Raw genomic sequence first — 18,381 nt, forward strand, 5'->3', positions numbered from 1 at the left:
TTTATCAACATTGTATGCTTTATTGAAAGTTGACAAGTGCAACAGTTAAATACATTGACGTGTTACAACTGTAGAGAACATGCACAAAAACATATGCATACTACTATACAGATCATATGCAAAAAACCCATACTGGGAAATCCAATTTTGTTTCTTTAATTCTTTGCTAGCAGGGCTTGATAATTTTTGGAGTGGTTTTTCCCATCTTGAACCAAACTACAAGGAACAATGATTTACTTCAAGATAATCAGCAGCCAGGGATCTTCAGAAGTTACACAAACAGCATTAATTTGCCAAATTCTGAACAGTTGCGTAGGTGCATTCTTATATATGTAGCATAAAAAAAAAACTTTTCAAACTTCTTCAGATCAGCCAATGAGACAACTAAACTTCAATCTGTACAACCTAAATAGTTACAGTTTTCTATTTTACAAAGTAATTACACTAAATACACAAATATACAGTAGGCAAATAACCTTCATGGTAATTATCCTATGACCCAACAACTATATTGTCACCTACCTGTTTTCTATATATAATACAGCTTTATGCACCTGTCCACTGGTTCAGAAAACGGTGCAAATATTTGCACTTAAGGTTTCAGGTGACAATTAAGTGTTAAACACTGAGATTACCTTTCTCCCTCTTCCTCTTAGATCCTACACACCAGTCCACACTTTGGAACCCCAATGCACTACAGGGGGTTGAGCCATCACTTTTTCCTCCAGTCTATTTCTTCACATTTCCAAGTTTGAAAAGCACTTGTATCAGCTGTAGCACTGGATGAATGGAAGATTTAAAAACAAACAAACAAACAAACAAAAAATCAGGCATGCAGCTTCGTTTCTCAGCCACTGGCAGAAGCTGCTCAAGTCCCCAGTATACTTGTGCTAATTCTCTGGAAGTTTATTTTATTCGAGCAACCTAAGAACATAGACTCCTTCAAGCCAAAGGGGTAAGGGAGGTAAGAGAGAGACACATGAGTGTGTAATACAAGGGGGAGAAGCCTCTCTTGATGTGTGCAAGGCATGGAGTCCTCGGTCTGGGTTGCAACGTGCACTGAAATGGATGAAGGGTGGCTGTGGCAGATTCCCGCTAGTCCTCCTCGCTCTGGACAGTCCAGAAGCCAGCAATCATGACGACGATGACATCTTGAGCTATGCTGAAGACCCTGAGCCCTGTGATGCTGGCTGAGCAGGCTGCTGTGTTGTCCCTTGTGACTGGGAAGAGGAAGGTGGAGAACCAGTCTGCAGCTGTGCTTGGAACTGGGCAAGCTGCTCTGGGCTGGCAAGTGTTTTTAGCAGCGTGTTTTCTTGCTCCAGCTGAGAGTTCTTCTCTATCAGCTCTTTGATTTGCTCTTTGAGGACCTCCACTTCCTCCCTTACTGCGTACATCAAGTGACTCTTTACCAGATCCTGCAAGGCAGAAGGCAGCGTGCGCGTTAGGGAGGCGTTAGGGAGGCGGGCTGCAGCCGAGCGGGGCGGGCCGGCCTCACGTGCGGCCCGGGCTGCCCCGGGCCCCGCCCCGCGCCAGGCCCCGCCCCGCGCGCGCCGGCTGCAGCCAGTTCTGGGCGCAGGTTGCCGCATTTCCCTCCCTCCCGCCGGCCGCGCGCGGCCGCGGTGACGTCAGAGCGCGGCGCGGCCAATGGGCGGCCGAGTTATTTATAGCCGGGAGTTAAAGGCTCGGAGTTTGCCTAGCAACAGCCGGAGAGGCTCCCGGGAGAGCGGCTCCAGGCACCGCTCCAGTAACAAAGGGCGGCCGGGCCCCCGGCTCCGCGCCGGGCGGGGGCCGGGGCAGCGGAGCGGCGGCCCCCGACGGGAAGAGCCGGCTCCGGGCACCGCAGCGCCCGTGCCGCCCGCGGGGAGGAGGGCGCAGCGGCAGTGGATGCCCCGGCTGCAGCCCGCGGGGGCTTGCTCGCCTGCGCTTGGGGGCGGAGGCGGGGGGAGTTAATAAGATAAAATGAAAAGTACCCGAAAACCCCCTCTCTTTGGGACTGTAAAACCCCACAAATAGGCTCCGCTTTCTGCCCAGCAGCGCCCCTCCGCCGCCGCATGGAGCCGGGATCAATCGTTTGGGGAGGCAGTAGCCAAGAGCAATGCCGTCATTCCCTCCCCGGCATCAATACACAAACGTGCGCATTCCTCCCCGCGGGAAGCCTTTGATCAATTAAAAATAACAAAGCTCCCGAAACCGACGCCGTGCCTCCCCTTCCGTCCCCGGCTCCGCTACCGAAACGCGTCCCAGCACGGGTATCGCCGCTGCATCCCCATATTGTTTACTGCTTCAAGCACGAACAAGGTTTTATGCCCCATCGGTACGTACCATCGCTTGCTCGATCTTGTTGTCGATAGCTACTACGCTTGCACCAGAGGAGCTGCAAGAGAGAAAGAAAGAGAAAAAACATACAACATTAGCGGCGGCTGAATTATTTAAGAGACAAGAAACGCGAGCATTGGCAGCCAGTTGGCTGAGAAAGTCATCCTCACGCTGCCCTGCCGCCGCCTCACCAGGATGCTCTAATGCAGCAAAGCAACCTGTGAAGCCGCGCCGAGCCCCGCGCCCGCAGCCCGACCAAAATATCCCGACATTTTTCCCCCGACGGACCACAAAGATGGAACTCAATCGCAGGCTGCGGGAGAAGCGGTGGGCGCCGGGGAGGGCAGCAGCTCCGGGGGGAGAGGCGGGCGCCGGTGCCGCCGCTGCGGCTCCCCCGGACAAAGGAGCCAGCCCGGAGCTCACCTGCCCCGCTACCGCCGCGCCAGCAGAGCCGCTCAGACACAACACTTATTTACCTACTGTCGAGCCTCAGAGACGAGTTGTCGGTGCCCAGCAATGACGATAAGAACGAAATCGAGAAGTGTCTTAGTTGATAAACTCCTAGATCCATTGCCACCGGTCTACAACATTGGGCATTCATGCAACCGCGGCCAGAAACACTCCCCGGAAAAAAATATATATATAAAGGTCTCGCTCCTCTCGAAGGCGTGTGTGCGTGCGGAGCCGCTCCGCCGGGCGAGGCGAGGCGAGGCGAGGCGGGGCCGGGACCCTGCGGGACCCTGCGGGGCTGCGCTCGGCCGGCTCCGAGCGGGGTCAGCGCTCCGCCGCGCAGCACAAAACCCGGGTATCCCGGCCCCCCCCTCATTTATGCGCCGGCGCGGCTTGCCATTGGCTGCGCTGCCCCGGCCCCGCCCCGCGCCGCGCATCTCATTAGCGCGCATCCCCCGCCGCGCGCGGCCCGGGCCGGAGCGCCCACGCGGAGCGGGCCCGCACGCGCGGGAGCGGGGGGGGCAGGCCGGGCCCCGCCGGCCCCGGCACGCGCGGTGCCGCAGCAACGGACGGGGATTTAAAATAAAAATAAAAATTAAAAAAAAAAAAAAATAAAAGGAAAAAGAGGAGAAAATAATAATAATTAGCGGCCCCGAGGAGCGGCGGGGAAGCCCCGCACGGCCCGGCGGAGCGCGGGACGAGCCCAGAGGCCGCCCGTGGCCGCGCCGACACCGCCACCTATCGGCGCGCGGCGGCGGGGAAGCCCCGGTGCCGCCTCCCGCGGCTCATCCAGCCAGCCGCACCTCCGCCTCGAGCCGAAATCCGCACGGTTCAGCCCCGCAAAGCGGAGCCCGGACCCGGCAGCTCTGCCCGCTTCGCCCAGGCCAAGCAGTACAAGTAGGATACCCACACACTGCAGATACAACTCCCAGACAGCTACGATGCCCCTTTATCCTTTACACACACCTTATCAGCCCATAAAGTCATTTATGAAAAAAATATTCAGCCACTGATCATCTACAAACACACATATGACACAAACCTGTGGGTTTCTAGCAAGCCGGCTGATACTCTTCTATAGTAACAGAGAAAATGCCTATTCACTTATTTTTAGGTTGCACCATAAGGTACTCAGCCTTAAAAGTTACAGCACATGCATTAATAATTTAGGAAAAGATCCTTCTCCCACCTGTGATGTTTTTCTCAACAAATGTTATGCTCTCATGTGTCATGGAACACATAAACTACTTCCGTGCCCATCCAAGTGATCTTCTCTACCACTAACAGCTTAGAAAGAGACCAAAGGCTGAACTAGACCATCATGAAATACTGTCACAAGAAACAGCCAACCTGTAAAACCACTCTTTCCTAGACCTGCACTTTCAGCATGTGTTACATTGCCGCTACGAAGGCAGTCGTGACACATAGTATAGACAGTAAGCAGTTTCAGATGGTAACTCTTTATTCTCGAAGATGGCTGACCTTTTATACACTTTCTAATTGTTTAGACTTCTACCTAACTATTGGCCACAATAATTCAACATAACACCATTGGTGAAAAGTAACAGTGACTTCAGCTAACTTTCTAAAAATACTCTGTCCAGCTGCAAAGTTCTCTCCTTATCTTTCTTCAATTTCTCTCTTCTCTAGGTCTCCTTGGTAACAGCCTTGGAGAAAGCTCCTTATCAGCTTCTTGCTGCTCAGCTTCTTTAGCTAACAGGCCCCTGCTAGCCCCTTCCACATTACATTACTTAAAGATGCAAAAGAATAAAGTCAAAAACCTCTTCCATTCACTACAACAAACTTCTCCAATAGCTACAAGTCACATACATCACAGGTGCTGCTCTTAGAAAAGCAGGAAAGCCAGGAGGCACGGAATAATCATCTTAAAGCTAAATTTAGCATTTGCGTATCTGCATCATCCTTCTTAGTTTATTTATGTTGTCCTAGACTACTATTCTTTCATTCAGTAATGCCAGCAGAGTAGTTCAAACTAATCCTGTTCACAGGGAGGTCACATTTAAGAATAATAATTCCTTACAGCCATTTTCCTGCTACCAGAGAGAGTTCACATCCCACAAGGGCACATGTGGGGAATTTGCACAGGATAGCACCTAACAGGCTCAACATTAAAGGAAATGTTTTAGAAAAACTCTTCCATGTACTGACTTCCAAACTCGTGACAGCAAACAAACGGAAGCAACACGGGCATCAGGCTCCAGCTTCCCCGCCGAGGGACAAGCACCGGGAAGCACGTGCTGCACTGGCACCTCCCGCAGCACTTTCCTTGCAGAGGTTACTCACTACACACCAGTGATGAACTGAGCCGTGTAACAGACAGTGTCAGCAGCACATCAGCTGTACTGGAATCTGTATCAACTCCTTGACTTGATCTAAATTCATGTTTTATGACATGAAGGTTGGGCTTCAAAATCAGTAATGTCTCAAATGATTCCTCCCCATGGCAGTTACTCAGCGCAATTAACAAAATTGCAGTTGCTCTGTAGTTCTTATCAGAAAAAGGGCAGAGTAGGTGCAAAAACAGGTTAAGTCCTATCAGGCTAATCAGGCTTTTATAAAAGAACTTGAAGATAGCAAACTCACAGGCCTATCCTCAAAACTCCTGCTTTGCTGCTGCAGGACGGACAGCAGACAATTGTATTGGATTTCATTCGTAAGGTAGAAATAAAGTCATGGTTTCATTCCAAGATGGTTCCTGATTCTGCCAGAACGACTGATAATTATCAAATGCCATTATTCCGTTTACAACAGAAAAATGATACCATTCTCAAACTAAATTAACAACACTGCTATCTTTAATCTATATTAATCTTCACAAAGAAGAGATAACACATATGATCCTAAATCGAATTCCCACTAAACTCATTAACCATCTTTCATTAACTTCAGTGGGCTTTTAACAAAATCTGTCATTTATTTTTAGATGCCTACAAGTAGAGTTGTGATTCAACAGAAAGTTGTCAGCTGCATAAGTAGGACTGCATATTAATATGCATTCTGCTTTGCCCACTCTACAGAAAAGCAAACCATAAGTCCATTTATGGCTGAGAAAGCAGATCATCTAGGAAATAAAAAAAAAAACCCACTATATAAATTACATTTATCTCCAAAACTGGGGTGAATTTTTTTGGAGGAGGAGACAGCACCACTATATCTGATGTTCTCATTTCAACACCCCATCATCTGCCTGACAAGGACAGACACTGAGCTCTTAAGGACTGGGTTTTTGCTGTTGTTTTTAACAAATATCTCATTTTTGAAATAAAAAAAGTACATGGAAGATTTAAGGAAGCTAGTTCTCCAAACTCAGTTTTCCTCTAGAAGGGTGTCAAGATTACTACTGTGTTACTCAAAACCTTATAACCACATCATTAACAGATCATACGGGATATTCAGCTCCTGGAAAAGCTTAAATTCCTGAGAGTAGAGGTGAGAAAGGCTGCAGAATTCTTCAGTTTGAGGCACTCTAGGCGTGCACTGAGTTGGACAAATTCATGTTAGCACATGCTTTGGAAACCTGCCTATCTACAGAGCACCCCAGGTGTTCACAAACTGCATAAAGTAACAGAAAAAGACTCGAGATGGGCTCCTGAGAAATCACTAGAGTCTGATACAGCAAACGAGTAGTTCACCAGCATCTTTGATCCTCAAGTAAACTGACTTCTTAAACTGAACATACAAAGAGTAGTCAAAGACTTTTTAGCACATGTCACCTTTTGTAATATTTCAGCCCTTAAACACTGTTCCTCCCACTAAATTATTTCCTCCTGTCTCAATTTATTCATGCTAAGCACTTGAAGAAAGTGCTTTTCATCTTAAGCACATAATGAGGTAAACTACAGCACAGAATCATTTTGTCTCTATGCAAGTCTGGTTTGTCATATTTCTCCATGCGTGTTAAAAAGTTCTTTAATTTAAAACATTTATCTTGTAAGTACCTTGTCAGTGTATGCTCCCTTCAGATGACAACATTAAAAGCCCTCAATACACATCTTCTGAACATAAAATAAATCTCATCTTTTGATGTTACAAAGATGCCATATCAGAAACCATATTAGAAAAACAGCAATTGCTGTCACAGCACACTTTCATCTTATGCTCAGACAGGCTGAGATCTTGTGAACTTCAACTACAGCTTTCAACTGCAGAATGCAAGTACTGAAGAGGTTAAAAATAAAATCTGCTATTTAGTCAAGTAAAGGCTACAGTAATTAGATTCTACCTGACATCTGACTGTGCATTCCACTTGGCATCTAAAAATGGAGAATAAATGGCAGAATACTATTCTGCATTAAAATTCATAGATTCAAAATTCTTTGTGTACTGACAGCAACCCTCCCAGCATCCAACTTATGCAAAATTGTGCCAAGCTAATAACTGACAGCAAAAGCTCTGACTATACTTTACATCAAGGACTAAAGGTTCGTTTATTTCAGTAGGTCATAATTTTTTTCTTCGTTTCAGTAAAGGTACATAACTGGAGAAGCTGTCCAACGAACTTTCTTTCCCACAGTAAATCATAAATATTTTTAACAGACTAAGGACCAAAAAACAACCAAACAAAATAACTCCACCCACACAAGCCCCATCTTCAGATAGCCTAAATAAAGTTCACAAAATCTCAGCCAACTTCCTTTTCCAGCTCGAAACCTTTAGCTAAGATCTTGATTTAAAGAAACCAAGCCACTAAGAACTTACAGCTCAGCTCCAAAAGACATGTATTTTATTCCTAGATTGAATTCTACTATTTCAATTTATATATTTCTGCTAAATTGAAAAAGCTCTTTCTACAAGACAGTACTCTCTCAGTTTTCTTAAATGTGAGCTTTTCCTCCCCCACAGTAATATTATTTGCATCTATAATTTAGTTTATTAGTTTGCTAGAAATTGGGGTTTAGTTCCAGGAAAAACAGATAAAAGGGAAAGCTATGCAATATGCTAGTTAAATGAAGTGCTGTATTTGTAAATATTTTTTTTTCCAGATGTGCAAGCATAACTAGATAAATATTTAGTGGAAAGAATACACACACCCTACTGGGGCTCTGGAAATAACCTGACAGTATCTCTGATCGCAGTGCATACAAAGAAGTATCACGCTGTGAGCTCTGCACTAGAGACAGAAGGCTGCATTTAAAGCAAGAAGATAACCACGTAAGATCAAAAGAAAAACAAGAAGAGGTTCTCACTGGTTCCTCTGAGGATATCCTCTTTCTCTTTGACAGACAACTAATTACCAAGTCAATCCTAGTTATTTTTAATGAGAATTATAATGATTCTACCAACTTTAATGCTGACAAAACAAGACATACTGTCTATAATCAAGTACCTGGATACAGTCAAAGAGATGACCCACTTGTTACCCATCAGAGAGAATCCTGCAGGGAAATATGAGCCATCTTAAAGAAATTTGGATGCTTGGAGAGGGATGTAAGCCTTTCCCGAGATCATCCATAGATAACCATCTAGCAATGCAGCTGAGATGAAGGTCTGTGCTGTGCACATGTCCAGTGAGTTTCAAAGTCCCCTCACAGAGCAAGCTGAGGTCTATCATAACTCAAAACCTGAAATTACATCCAGATGCTACTCCACTTCAAATTTAAAGAAGTTATACATTTGCAGTAACATGCAGCTTGGGAATCACAGGTTTTCCTGATTTTAGAAACCTTTACATGAGTAGGTGTGAAACATTTACTACAGGTGAAATTAGCACCCTGAAAGTTTTAAGTGAGACATCTGAGCCAGGAATATTTTCTTTCTTCCAGAAAGCTGCACACAATGTCACACTGCATGCTGACATTGTCCCCAGGATGGATGTGGGAAAGAAGTTTAGTGTCATAAAGCAGCATATATAGAAGAGTGATAAAATGTTACAACCTTTAAGTTTCACTACCCAAATTTATTTTTCCTTTATGTGAAATTTGGCCTCAATAATTTAAGAATGAATGCATAAAAAAGTGTTCAATTCCCTGGTCTTCTGTGTACTTTTCATGTATAAATGCTTTTCTCAAAGGCAAGAACACCTCGAAGTAAAAACCATTTACACAAGTGTGTCATCCCACTTATTCTAACTGTACAACAGATTTTCAACCACATACTCCAAAATTAAATGAAGGAGGGAAGGAAAGAGTCACTGGATCATTTTAAGTTACATTTAACATAATAAACATGGCAAGTATATGGAGTGTTTTGGCACACTGGCATGACAAGCATTTGGAAAGATGAAATACTTTGTATTAAAAAGCATCTCTGACCCAAGGGACAAGCAGCCCAGGAGGAACTACAATGGCTGACACCCACCCACTCCAGGTTACCTTCAATAGTACACAATGGCTTTAGTGATCAAATTTAAAAACAGCCAAATTAACCTGTAACTAAGAAGGGTCATCTTCTATTATTTTTGAATTTGTATTATTTTCTGTTTCCTTAAGGCTGCAGAAAAGCTACACCAGGTCTCATGAAATGGGAAAACTATGTCTTACTGAGTACTGCTAATTGTGGACAGGGGAGATATGGAGGATCTTAAGGCCCTTAATCTCCGCTGTCCCCAGCCCCTTATGAAGTTTACACCTATTGTGCCTTTTTAAACTCCCTAGTCCATTCCTTCCTCTTTTCCCACCTCCTCCCCTGTTTCTAACTGTTATCCTTGAAACTATATTGAAAATCTTGGATCAGCTAATAATTTACTCATGCTTATTAAAAAGTATTTATATAGCATTAACAGCTGGTCTACACTTCCCACTGAATATCATTTGTCCTTTGATGGCCATTTTTTGGTGCGACACTTGCCTGTGTTTCCCACAGAAGCCTATCGCACTGGAAGCCAACTCAGAGTTGCTAGGAAAAAAGCCAAAACCTCTGCAATTTACTAGAGTTGTCCTATGGTCTTCAGGAAGCTGGGAATGAAGTTCCCTACCCCAGCTTTTACAGAAATTATTACGAACAGCTGATGAAAAGTACAGAAAGGAAAAGTAAGCCCTCAGTGTGATAAAGAAGCACCCGGGATGCCGAAACCGATCTGCCGTGAAAGAGGATGAAAATCGGCCACTTCTCAGCTTCTGTGGTGGCAGATCCCTCGTTACCACCCTGCTGTGCAGAATCATTTTAAGGTCATTCTGTTCAATAACATTAAACTCCCAACGCTACAACTTGTTTACACGTATAGAAAAATAACGTATAGAAGAAGACAATAAGCTCAGACTTCAATGCCACTTTTCTTCCTCAGCAAGTATGTTAAGACAACAGATCTTTATCCAGCTGCCCATTTACACTCCCACAGTTTCTGTCTCTGCAATAACCAACAAATGGCTTCACGTGTATCAGCAGTAGCAATGTGTAAGTATGTAAATGACTTTAAGATTAACTCCCCCGGCTCCAGTGCATGCATATTACACAAATTTGAAATGCCTTATTTCTTAATCTCTGAGTGGTCAAAATACTCTGCTCTAGTAATGCCACAACCCACAGTTTGTCGTAATCTGGTGACTTCCTAAGACAAAACAAGAAAAATTCAAGACCTTCTGTACCATCCAAGAACTGTTCTTTAACAGGCTGAATTTACTGTAGCCTATTTAAAGGTATTTTTCTACTTGAATTGAGATTTTAATTTCTAGAAATCAAACCCCATTTACTTCCATTACCATTCAGGAAAGCATGGAGAGAATTTCCACAAACAAATAAGAATTTACTGCACATAAATACTGCACATTTACTGCACATAAATACTAAATTTGCTGCACAGTACCGTGTACCCCAAAATTTTAAAACATTTTAAAATGTTTAAAAACAATTTTAAATGTTTAAAAAACAATTTTAAAAACAATTTAAAAAATTTTTAAAACATGATGAGTTGAGCATTTGTGGGATAATTTCCTGCCTAGCATGTACCTTCCCCCCCCCATCTGTGAAAACAAGCATATGAGAGGAATTTGATGAATGCCCATGCTTCAACTCAGTAAGTACAGCACTGAGAAAGAGGTACAGCTCAACTCTGGAGAGGGAAAGCACTCCCAGGCTTCTTAATCCAGGCACAGCTTCAATGATTTAAGAGACACAAATCCTGCTGACTCACAATCGCAGAAATCCCAGAGTATCTCCATTTACACTCTCCTTGCTGAAGGAATAAACTGTAAAGTGATACTGATATGAAATAGAATACAAGGAACCTGGGAAAGTAGGCAAAACTATGAAATGAGGCATGCTGCAAAACTTAAAAATTACCTGAAGAACAGATTGATCAAAATTTTAATTTGACCCGACTGCCTTGCGGCTTTAGGGATGTATTACCTACTTCAACACAATACTTGGTTCTTGAAACCTTGCCACACTGCAAATGAAAGAGAACAGAACACAGGTGTGCTGGCTCAGCATATTTTGAACATGTCCCTGGAGCACCTTCTAGGCCAGAGACTGCAAACAGCTGGCATGGGTCCATGTCTTCTACAAAAGGCTGTATATCCTTAAGTCCTGGTTCTCCTTCAAATGGGATCCAGCTTTTCTCAGTACCCTACTGATCCTGCAAAGGAACCTCAAGCAGTAAGAAGCTCTAATTTTCCACAGGACATCATCTTCTAGCTTAAAAGCAGCAAGTACCTTGAGACTGTTGGATCCATGCTGGCCATGCAGGGCACACACCACTGACAGTTAGCTGCCCTTGAGCCAGACATTCTGCAAACAGCAGAAGACGTTCTCTTTATCTTTTAATACACAACTTGCAAAGGAAAGATTGCAGCCTATCATGTCATACTTAATCAGTATCTGGGTAATCGTCTTTATGCAGTGATGGCTACATTTACAAGTGGCACCCTGTTTATGAAGCATTCCTGTCCTCTCCCTAAAACTGCTGATGCATGTTTTTTGGTGGATATTCACCTAAACCATTTAATTAGATGTCCAAGCGTCTTTTGTATATATAAGGTCCAAGGCTCATGGATATATTATGTCAGGTACCTAACACTTCTGAAAAACAATTACTTCATCCTTCAGAAACCACTACCATTATAATGACACCTTTTACCTCTGTGGCTTAAAACAATTCAAAACAAAACCCAATCCCCACAAAAACAAAGCCAAAGTAACTGCAGTATCAGAAGTCTGAGTAACCCAGTTAGAAATGCATGGAGTCCAAAACAGCTCCCAGGAATCGTTTCCTCATTCTTACCCAGGGTGTTAGCCCAGTTGCCACTCTTCTACAGCATCAACACACTGAGCTGCTACACTACTCTCAATATACAGAAGGAGAGAAAATCCCTACTGCAACACAGAATTTAAATCCCCTCTTCCAGCTCCACTGACAGAGCCAAGGAACCACTGCTGTTCACCAAGCATAGAGGCCAGAAGGATCTCTCCCAAAACCCACAGGAGGCAACCTCCCATCCAGGGAGCCATGCTTCCTCCCACACAAGGTACAGAACAGGGGAATTCCTCTCTGACTGTTACCAGCTGCTACTAATTGATAGAGGCCCCCACCAGGTGGACAGTAACATCAATCTGCAGTTCAGGTACAAACAATCATGACAACTACAAACAAAAATATTTGTAAGTGAATGTTTCAGTCACAGCACTGCACTACTGCCCACTCAGATAGGCTCTTGACTCAAATTATTTTGCCCAAACCTGTTTTTCAGCTCTATTTCTGAAGAACTAGGCATTTTAAAACAAGTTGTCAATAAACTGAAGCAGGTAGAATAGAAACATTGAACTGATTCTAAGGCTGGGGGAATTTACTTATACTGATAGACTGAAAGATGTCAAGGTACTTCAAAGGATCCTTTGAATCCTTGGGAGGACTGAGATGTGACTTGAGTGAAAAATTACCTTTAAATAGAGAAAACACTAGGTTTAAGAGGCTATTAGACCTTTGTTTTATTTCTTCATATTAGAGTACAACTACCTAATATTTGCCTAATGATGAATTAAAGCCTCTTTTTAAAAAAGAGTAAGAACATTAGCTCATAAATAAAATGAGTTTTCTTTCCCTTGATATCACAAAATCATAGGATCGTTTAGGTTGGAAAAGACCTTTAAGATCATTGAGTCCAACTGCAAAACATAACACTGCCAAGTCCACCTGTCAGAGACTAGATGCCTATCATTCAGGTATGCTTTCAACAAATTTACTGAAGTTCTGATAGGGATGACCTAAATATAACAGCAAGACAGATGTTTTCATGCCTGCCTTCAATATTCATGTATTTTAACCAACTACAGCCCACTTTACCCATCCTAAGAATTAGCAGATATACCTAGTGCTCCCTCCTTCCAGTTTATGCCATAACCAAAGGCTGAAGTATCTTCTGACCTGTTTATCTCTCCCCACCCTCCCCACTCACAACTTCCGCACTTCCAATCAAGTTTCAAAAAGAAATATGGAGGATACCACACCACCATTCACTCTGTATGAATATGGAAAGATGATGGTGTACATCCAAAGTGGACACAGCCACCTGTCTTCAGTCTGCACTTCACAAGAGGCTGGAGCTCCTGCACATCTATACAATCACCATTTCCAGCTGTCTAGTGCTAGACAGCACACAGACATTTGGGATTGCTTTTTCAAAACAACTTGGTGGAGCTCTAGAGCATAAACTCTGAATCTTGGACTTCATTCTGGCAGCCTTAAAATGCAAAACATGCATAAAGTATTTAATTTTATTAAGAGTACAAGTCCTTCTCAGTATGCTGTAAATTGCCCTTGACCAAGGACTGCAAGAAGGAAAAGATTCACCCAACTGTATCTATATTCTCTAAGTTTTAAATGAGATGCCTGACCCCAGAATTGCTTCTCTTTCCTCCAGAAAGACACACACAACTGCACCCACTCTCAAATTCTGCATCCACAAAAAAGCTAAATGCTTCTTTGTATTTGACCCATGCATCCAGCAGGGTCAGTTTTGAGAAAAAACACAGTCACAAGGAATATTAGCCAAGAAAGGCTGCCATTTGCAATTGCCATTTAGCATTTGCTATTTTTGGTGACAGGACAACCAGCCAACTTGAATTGACTGAACAATAACCAGGAGAAAAACCAGCATCTCTGCAAGAGAAACTAGAGGAAACAAAGGCAAATGAAAACTAAATAGCAAGCAGCTTGCAGAGTAAGACTACGGGAGAAACCATCCATATTTTCTGTATAATGCTAACAGATGCAGATTTTGGTTTATGACTAGAGGTGCTACATCATGTTCCTGTGTGTATCAGTAAAAGAAATTCACAACAAAACCTTTTAATAACGCAAAAAAGTTAAAATTACATGTTTACGCCACCACAAGTTTTTCATTACACATTCTGTGGAATAGCTTGCTTGATGGTAGGAAACAACCTCCTCAATACTACCTCCTTTGTTCAGTAATACGTGATACCAATCACTGCTGTATACAAGTGCTGCTCACACATAACTGTTCCCATTACATATCAATTGCTGTTATAGAATATTATACTTACCTTAAGCATTCAATTAACTTACTCTAATTTTACTGCTTTCAGAAACTGTCAATTACTGAAAAAAATGAAAAGTGAGCTTTTAAAAAAAGTTTTCCAATGTACAATTTTATATTCTTTAAAGCGACACCATTCACAGAGGAAAGCTGTTCTCCACAGGCAATACCACAAACACAACATGACAAAAATATGAAGTTAAACATATTAGTTGATATATGTAAACATTTATATAAGATCAAGGGGTTTCAATTTTAAGGGTGTGGCATAACAAAAGCACCAGTTCAGAGATCAGAAGATAGGAACAAATTCCATGCTCCCTCCCACAGATGGGTATTTTCCTTCTGCACACAGAAAAACAACTCTGCAACATGAAGAGTCAGGGAATTTTTTCCCTTCACTGTCATGAATTTTTAACTCAGCAAAATAATTCTTCCAATTCACCAAGTTACTTGGTATTTATTTTAAACACAAGAAAGAACCACATCAAAAACATGCAGTTCATATTTCACTGTAAATATGGAAAAGGAGGTTGCAAAAGACTAAGCTGTATTTCAGTTCTCTCCAAACATTTAACAAGACTGATTAACTAAACTTTTCTTTAATCATGTGACAGTACAGAAGATAGTGCATATTATATATGAAAAGTATTTGAATGAATACAAACTTACTTGAGTTTCAAATCCTGTTTTTTCAAATTCTCTTTTTTCTTTTAATATTACATTATTTAAAATTTGTAATAACTAGAATAACATTTTTTGGAAAAAGGAAGTAAAAGCACTGTAAGAGCAAACATTTTATAATACGGATTATTTTAAATACTGCAGTAAAGATATTTCAAGGCATGTAGATTTCCACTGAACAAGTAATCAACTCTGCATGACAGTACTCTCAACTAGCATGATGTTCCTAGCTTGAAATAGTTTCAACAAGTGCCAAGTATCTTGATTTAGAAGTATTAAATATTTGTGCAAACAGAATAAAGGAACCTCCCCCAAAATTAAACAAATAGATCAAGTATCTACATATTAAAAACTTTACAAGTACCTCTTCAGATGGTGTTCCAGTTCCAAGAATAACACTTTCATGATTATTTGGTCAGGCACTTGTTTCTGGAGAAATCCCACTTTCATTGATGTATTTATTTAGCACCTGCTGATTAGTTTCCCCCAGACGGAGGGTCAGAAGAGATACCTCTCAGTCCTTGGTGGCTGTAAGATTAGCATTAGCATTCCACTATTAGCTACGGGTCCTGAATTCTGCAGTACTTCAAGAATTGCAAAGCCTTGCCCGTTAAAGATTATCCACTTGCTTCAATTCAAAGTTTGCTGAGTTTAATACTGGTTGGTCATGATCAAGAAAAACAAGAAGGGCAAACAGTGACACCACAGATCCTGAGGTCACATGGTGTTCTGTTACATAAAGCATCAAAAGAGATTAAAATCTTCATGATTACGTTTTCAAATCTCAAACAAATGCATCTTCTCTCAGCACTGCCAAATTTGTCAACTCTGAAGCTGATTCAACTTGCTCCTACTTTTTGTGAAGCACATATTAATCACTACAGATAGCTAATTCTGCTTAGAGAAAGGCAGCACAAGTTGTACTGTTTCTCAAATCAAAGTTCTAAGGCTTAATGGCAATTCTAATTAAACACAAAAGTGACAGTAGCTTGTTTGCCAGAAACAAATCCTGTCCATCACTGCTACTTTAAAAAGAACCAGTGATGAAAGCTGAAGACACATATCTAGTTAGTCAGATAAAGATAGCAATTCATCATGTATCAAGCCAAAATTCAATCAAATACTGCATATTCTTCCTCACAGAAACACAGACTGCCATGAGGAGGGTTCTGGTGCACTGTAGTAACTCTCTGCCATGTAATGATGAGCCTATATGCATAGATACCATTATCCAACATTGCTTCACCATTTTCCTTCCTTGACTGTGTTGAATGCTTTTCAGTGGGAAGATAAGTTGACTGCCCACAAGTACACTGTACAGAAGCAAAGAAGATTAATTTCCTTACTCCACAGGCAAGCTGCAGAGCAAGAGAGAATTCTCACCACAGAAACAGCCAGCTACTTGCAGTATGTGTGCAGGAACTCCCACCACACCAGAGAGCATGGGCAATGGTTACATCCTTCCATCAGACCAAGACCACACAAATGCAGAGACAAAACCAGAAACCCAACCTAGCAAATGTTACTTGGGCTTACTGCTGACTGCTAAAGTGATGCCAGATGTGTCTCCTCAAGTAGATTTTGCCTTGCAAGAATACATTGGAAAGAAACCAAATGGAAGGGTTGAACAAGTTCTTAGAATGACAGAATGATCTGGATTGGAAGGTATCTTAAAGACCATCTAGTTCCATCCCCCTGTGATGGGCAGGGACACTTTCCACTAGACCAGGTCACCCAAAACCATATCCAACCTGACCTTGAACACTGCCAGGGATAGGGCATCCACAGCTTCTCTGGGCCTCCTGTGCCAGTGTCTGACCATTCTCACTGTAAAGAATTGCTTCCTGTTACCTAATCTAAACTGGCCCTCTGTCAGCTGGCTCAGAGCACAGCCATATATTATTTACCTGCACTTCTCCTGTACCTTGCCAAGGTGGTGAAGAGGTGATTGATGGCAAGAGAAGTAGGTATTACACAATAAAAAAGAAAGGGGTTTGTCTTGGGTGAGGAAGGGAGTGTTAAAACCAACTACTTAGAACTAAGAAGTCCACCATCACACACAGGGAATATTTTCTTTAGGAGGTATTGAGGAAGCAAAGAAAGGAAAAAAGGCAAATTGTTTTCCCTTGGAAATGAGGGGTGCAGTGGGATTAGTTCCCCACTTGCCGCGTCCCCGCCCCAGACCCCTGTCCTCAGCCCCGGCTAGCTCTCCTGCGGGGCGAGTAGGGCGAGTGGAAGCACCCTCCGCTGTACCCGGCTGGGCTTTGGAGAGTGCTTGGTGGGTCCTGAGGTCGCTGCTGATTCCAACAGCGAGGAAATGAGGAGAGGCACTTGTTGGGTGCAAAAATCCAATGCTTATTGAGGTCCTGAGGATCCAACAGCATCGAAGGAGGACAGCCAACAAGAGCGACTGAGGGGTGCTGGCAACATGTTACATAGGGAGAGGGAGGGGGGCCGATCAGCCAGTGGGGAACAGACAGGAGCGACTCTGTGGGGATTGACATCTGGGGGATCCAGTGAGGGGGAGACAGGGCAGGGGTCCCAGGACCTCATCCAATCACTCGGTGCCCTGGATGGAAGTTTCCAGAGGTAGGGGAAGGGACACCGAGTGTCAGACAAGGCACTGGGAGGGGACAGGGGACTGACTTGGCATTTTCTAGGGAGACTGACACTTGGGGAAAGGTGGGAAAACTCAGGGAGAAACCAATACAGTATGGGGGTACACTGGAACAAACCATGACAGAATAAAGATGTAATAAAACATATAAAACCGCAACTCCACACCCATTCCCAAAGCCAAGAGGGCATTCAGAAAATTTAAATGGAGCTTCAGATGTACTAACTGTGAAGGAGGGCAGAATATTTCTGAACAGCCTTCTCAGATCCTTGTACGCCTGTCTTACAAGGACAGAGCATAATGTTCCTTTTAAGACACACCAAGGAGTTGAAGCCGACAAGTTACACTTTACAATAAATGTTTCTCTTATTATATCAAGTCCATCTCTCTCAGCACAGCATGGGAATGGGTAACAGTCAAGGCTGATTTTAGCATTCTCCTCTCACTCCCACTGAAAAGGCACAGAGGTGGGACCACTCAGATGGTGGAGCAGTTGCATGCCTGGATCTTGGTCCTTGGAGTAGAGGCAGACTGATATAACAGCCCTAAAAGAGGGATGTTTACTCTGAAAGCAGAGCTCCTCTTGAAAGCTTCAAGTGGCTACAACCACTTATAAGAGAGAGGTGAATCAAAGTAAACAGGCTTCAATGGGAAATAAACAAGGAACAAAGGAAACAGCAATCACACCAATAAACAACTACTGAGAAAGTCTGACCCAATATTACTGAGTAACTTCAGTACTCAAAATGAAATATTAGTTATAGCATGGAATCTTGCTTATTTTAAAGAGCTGAAGTATCAAGCTGACTAGAAGAATGTTCAAAACCAATTCCAAAAAGCTGAAACAAAACAGAAATTTTA

The 18,381-nt window shown here is 42.9% G+C and overlaps 1 protein-coding gene across 3 annotated transcripts in view; it reads right to left on the minus strand.

Moving 5' to 3' along the window:
- TSC22D1 (TSC22 domain family member 1) overlaps positions 1–18,381 on the minus strand; it is a 94,365-nt gene continuing 75,984 nt past the window's right edge. For 2 of the 3 annotated variants that reach the window (XM_021528468.4, XM_085577266.1), the window contains 2 exons: positions 2,323–2,374; positions 1–1,415 (listed from right to left, as the gene is read on the minus strand). In XM_021528468.4, the coding sequence (XP_021384143.2) occupies positions 1,158–1,415; positions 2,323–2,374 (310 nt within the window). In that variant the 3' untranslated portion in view covers positions 1–1,157. The remainder of the gene's footprint in view (positions 1,416–2,322; positions 2,375–18,381) is intronic. The other variant, XR_014954537.1, reaches the window with a different exon arrangement.

This window comes from Lonchura striata, chromosome 1 (genome assembly GCF_050655825.1).
Source record: "Lonchura striata isolate lonStrDom1 chromosome 1, ASM5065582v1, whole genome shotgun sequence".
NCBI classification, from domain to species: domain Eukaryota; kingdom Metazoa; phylum Chordata; class Aves; order Passeriformes; family Estrildidae; genus Lonchura; species Lonchura striata.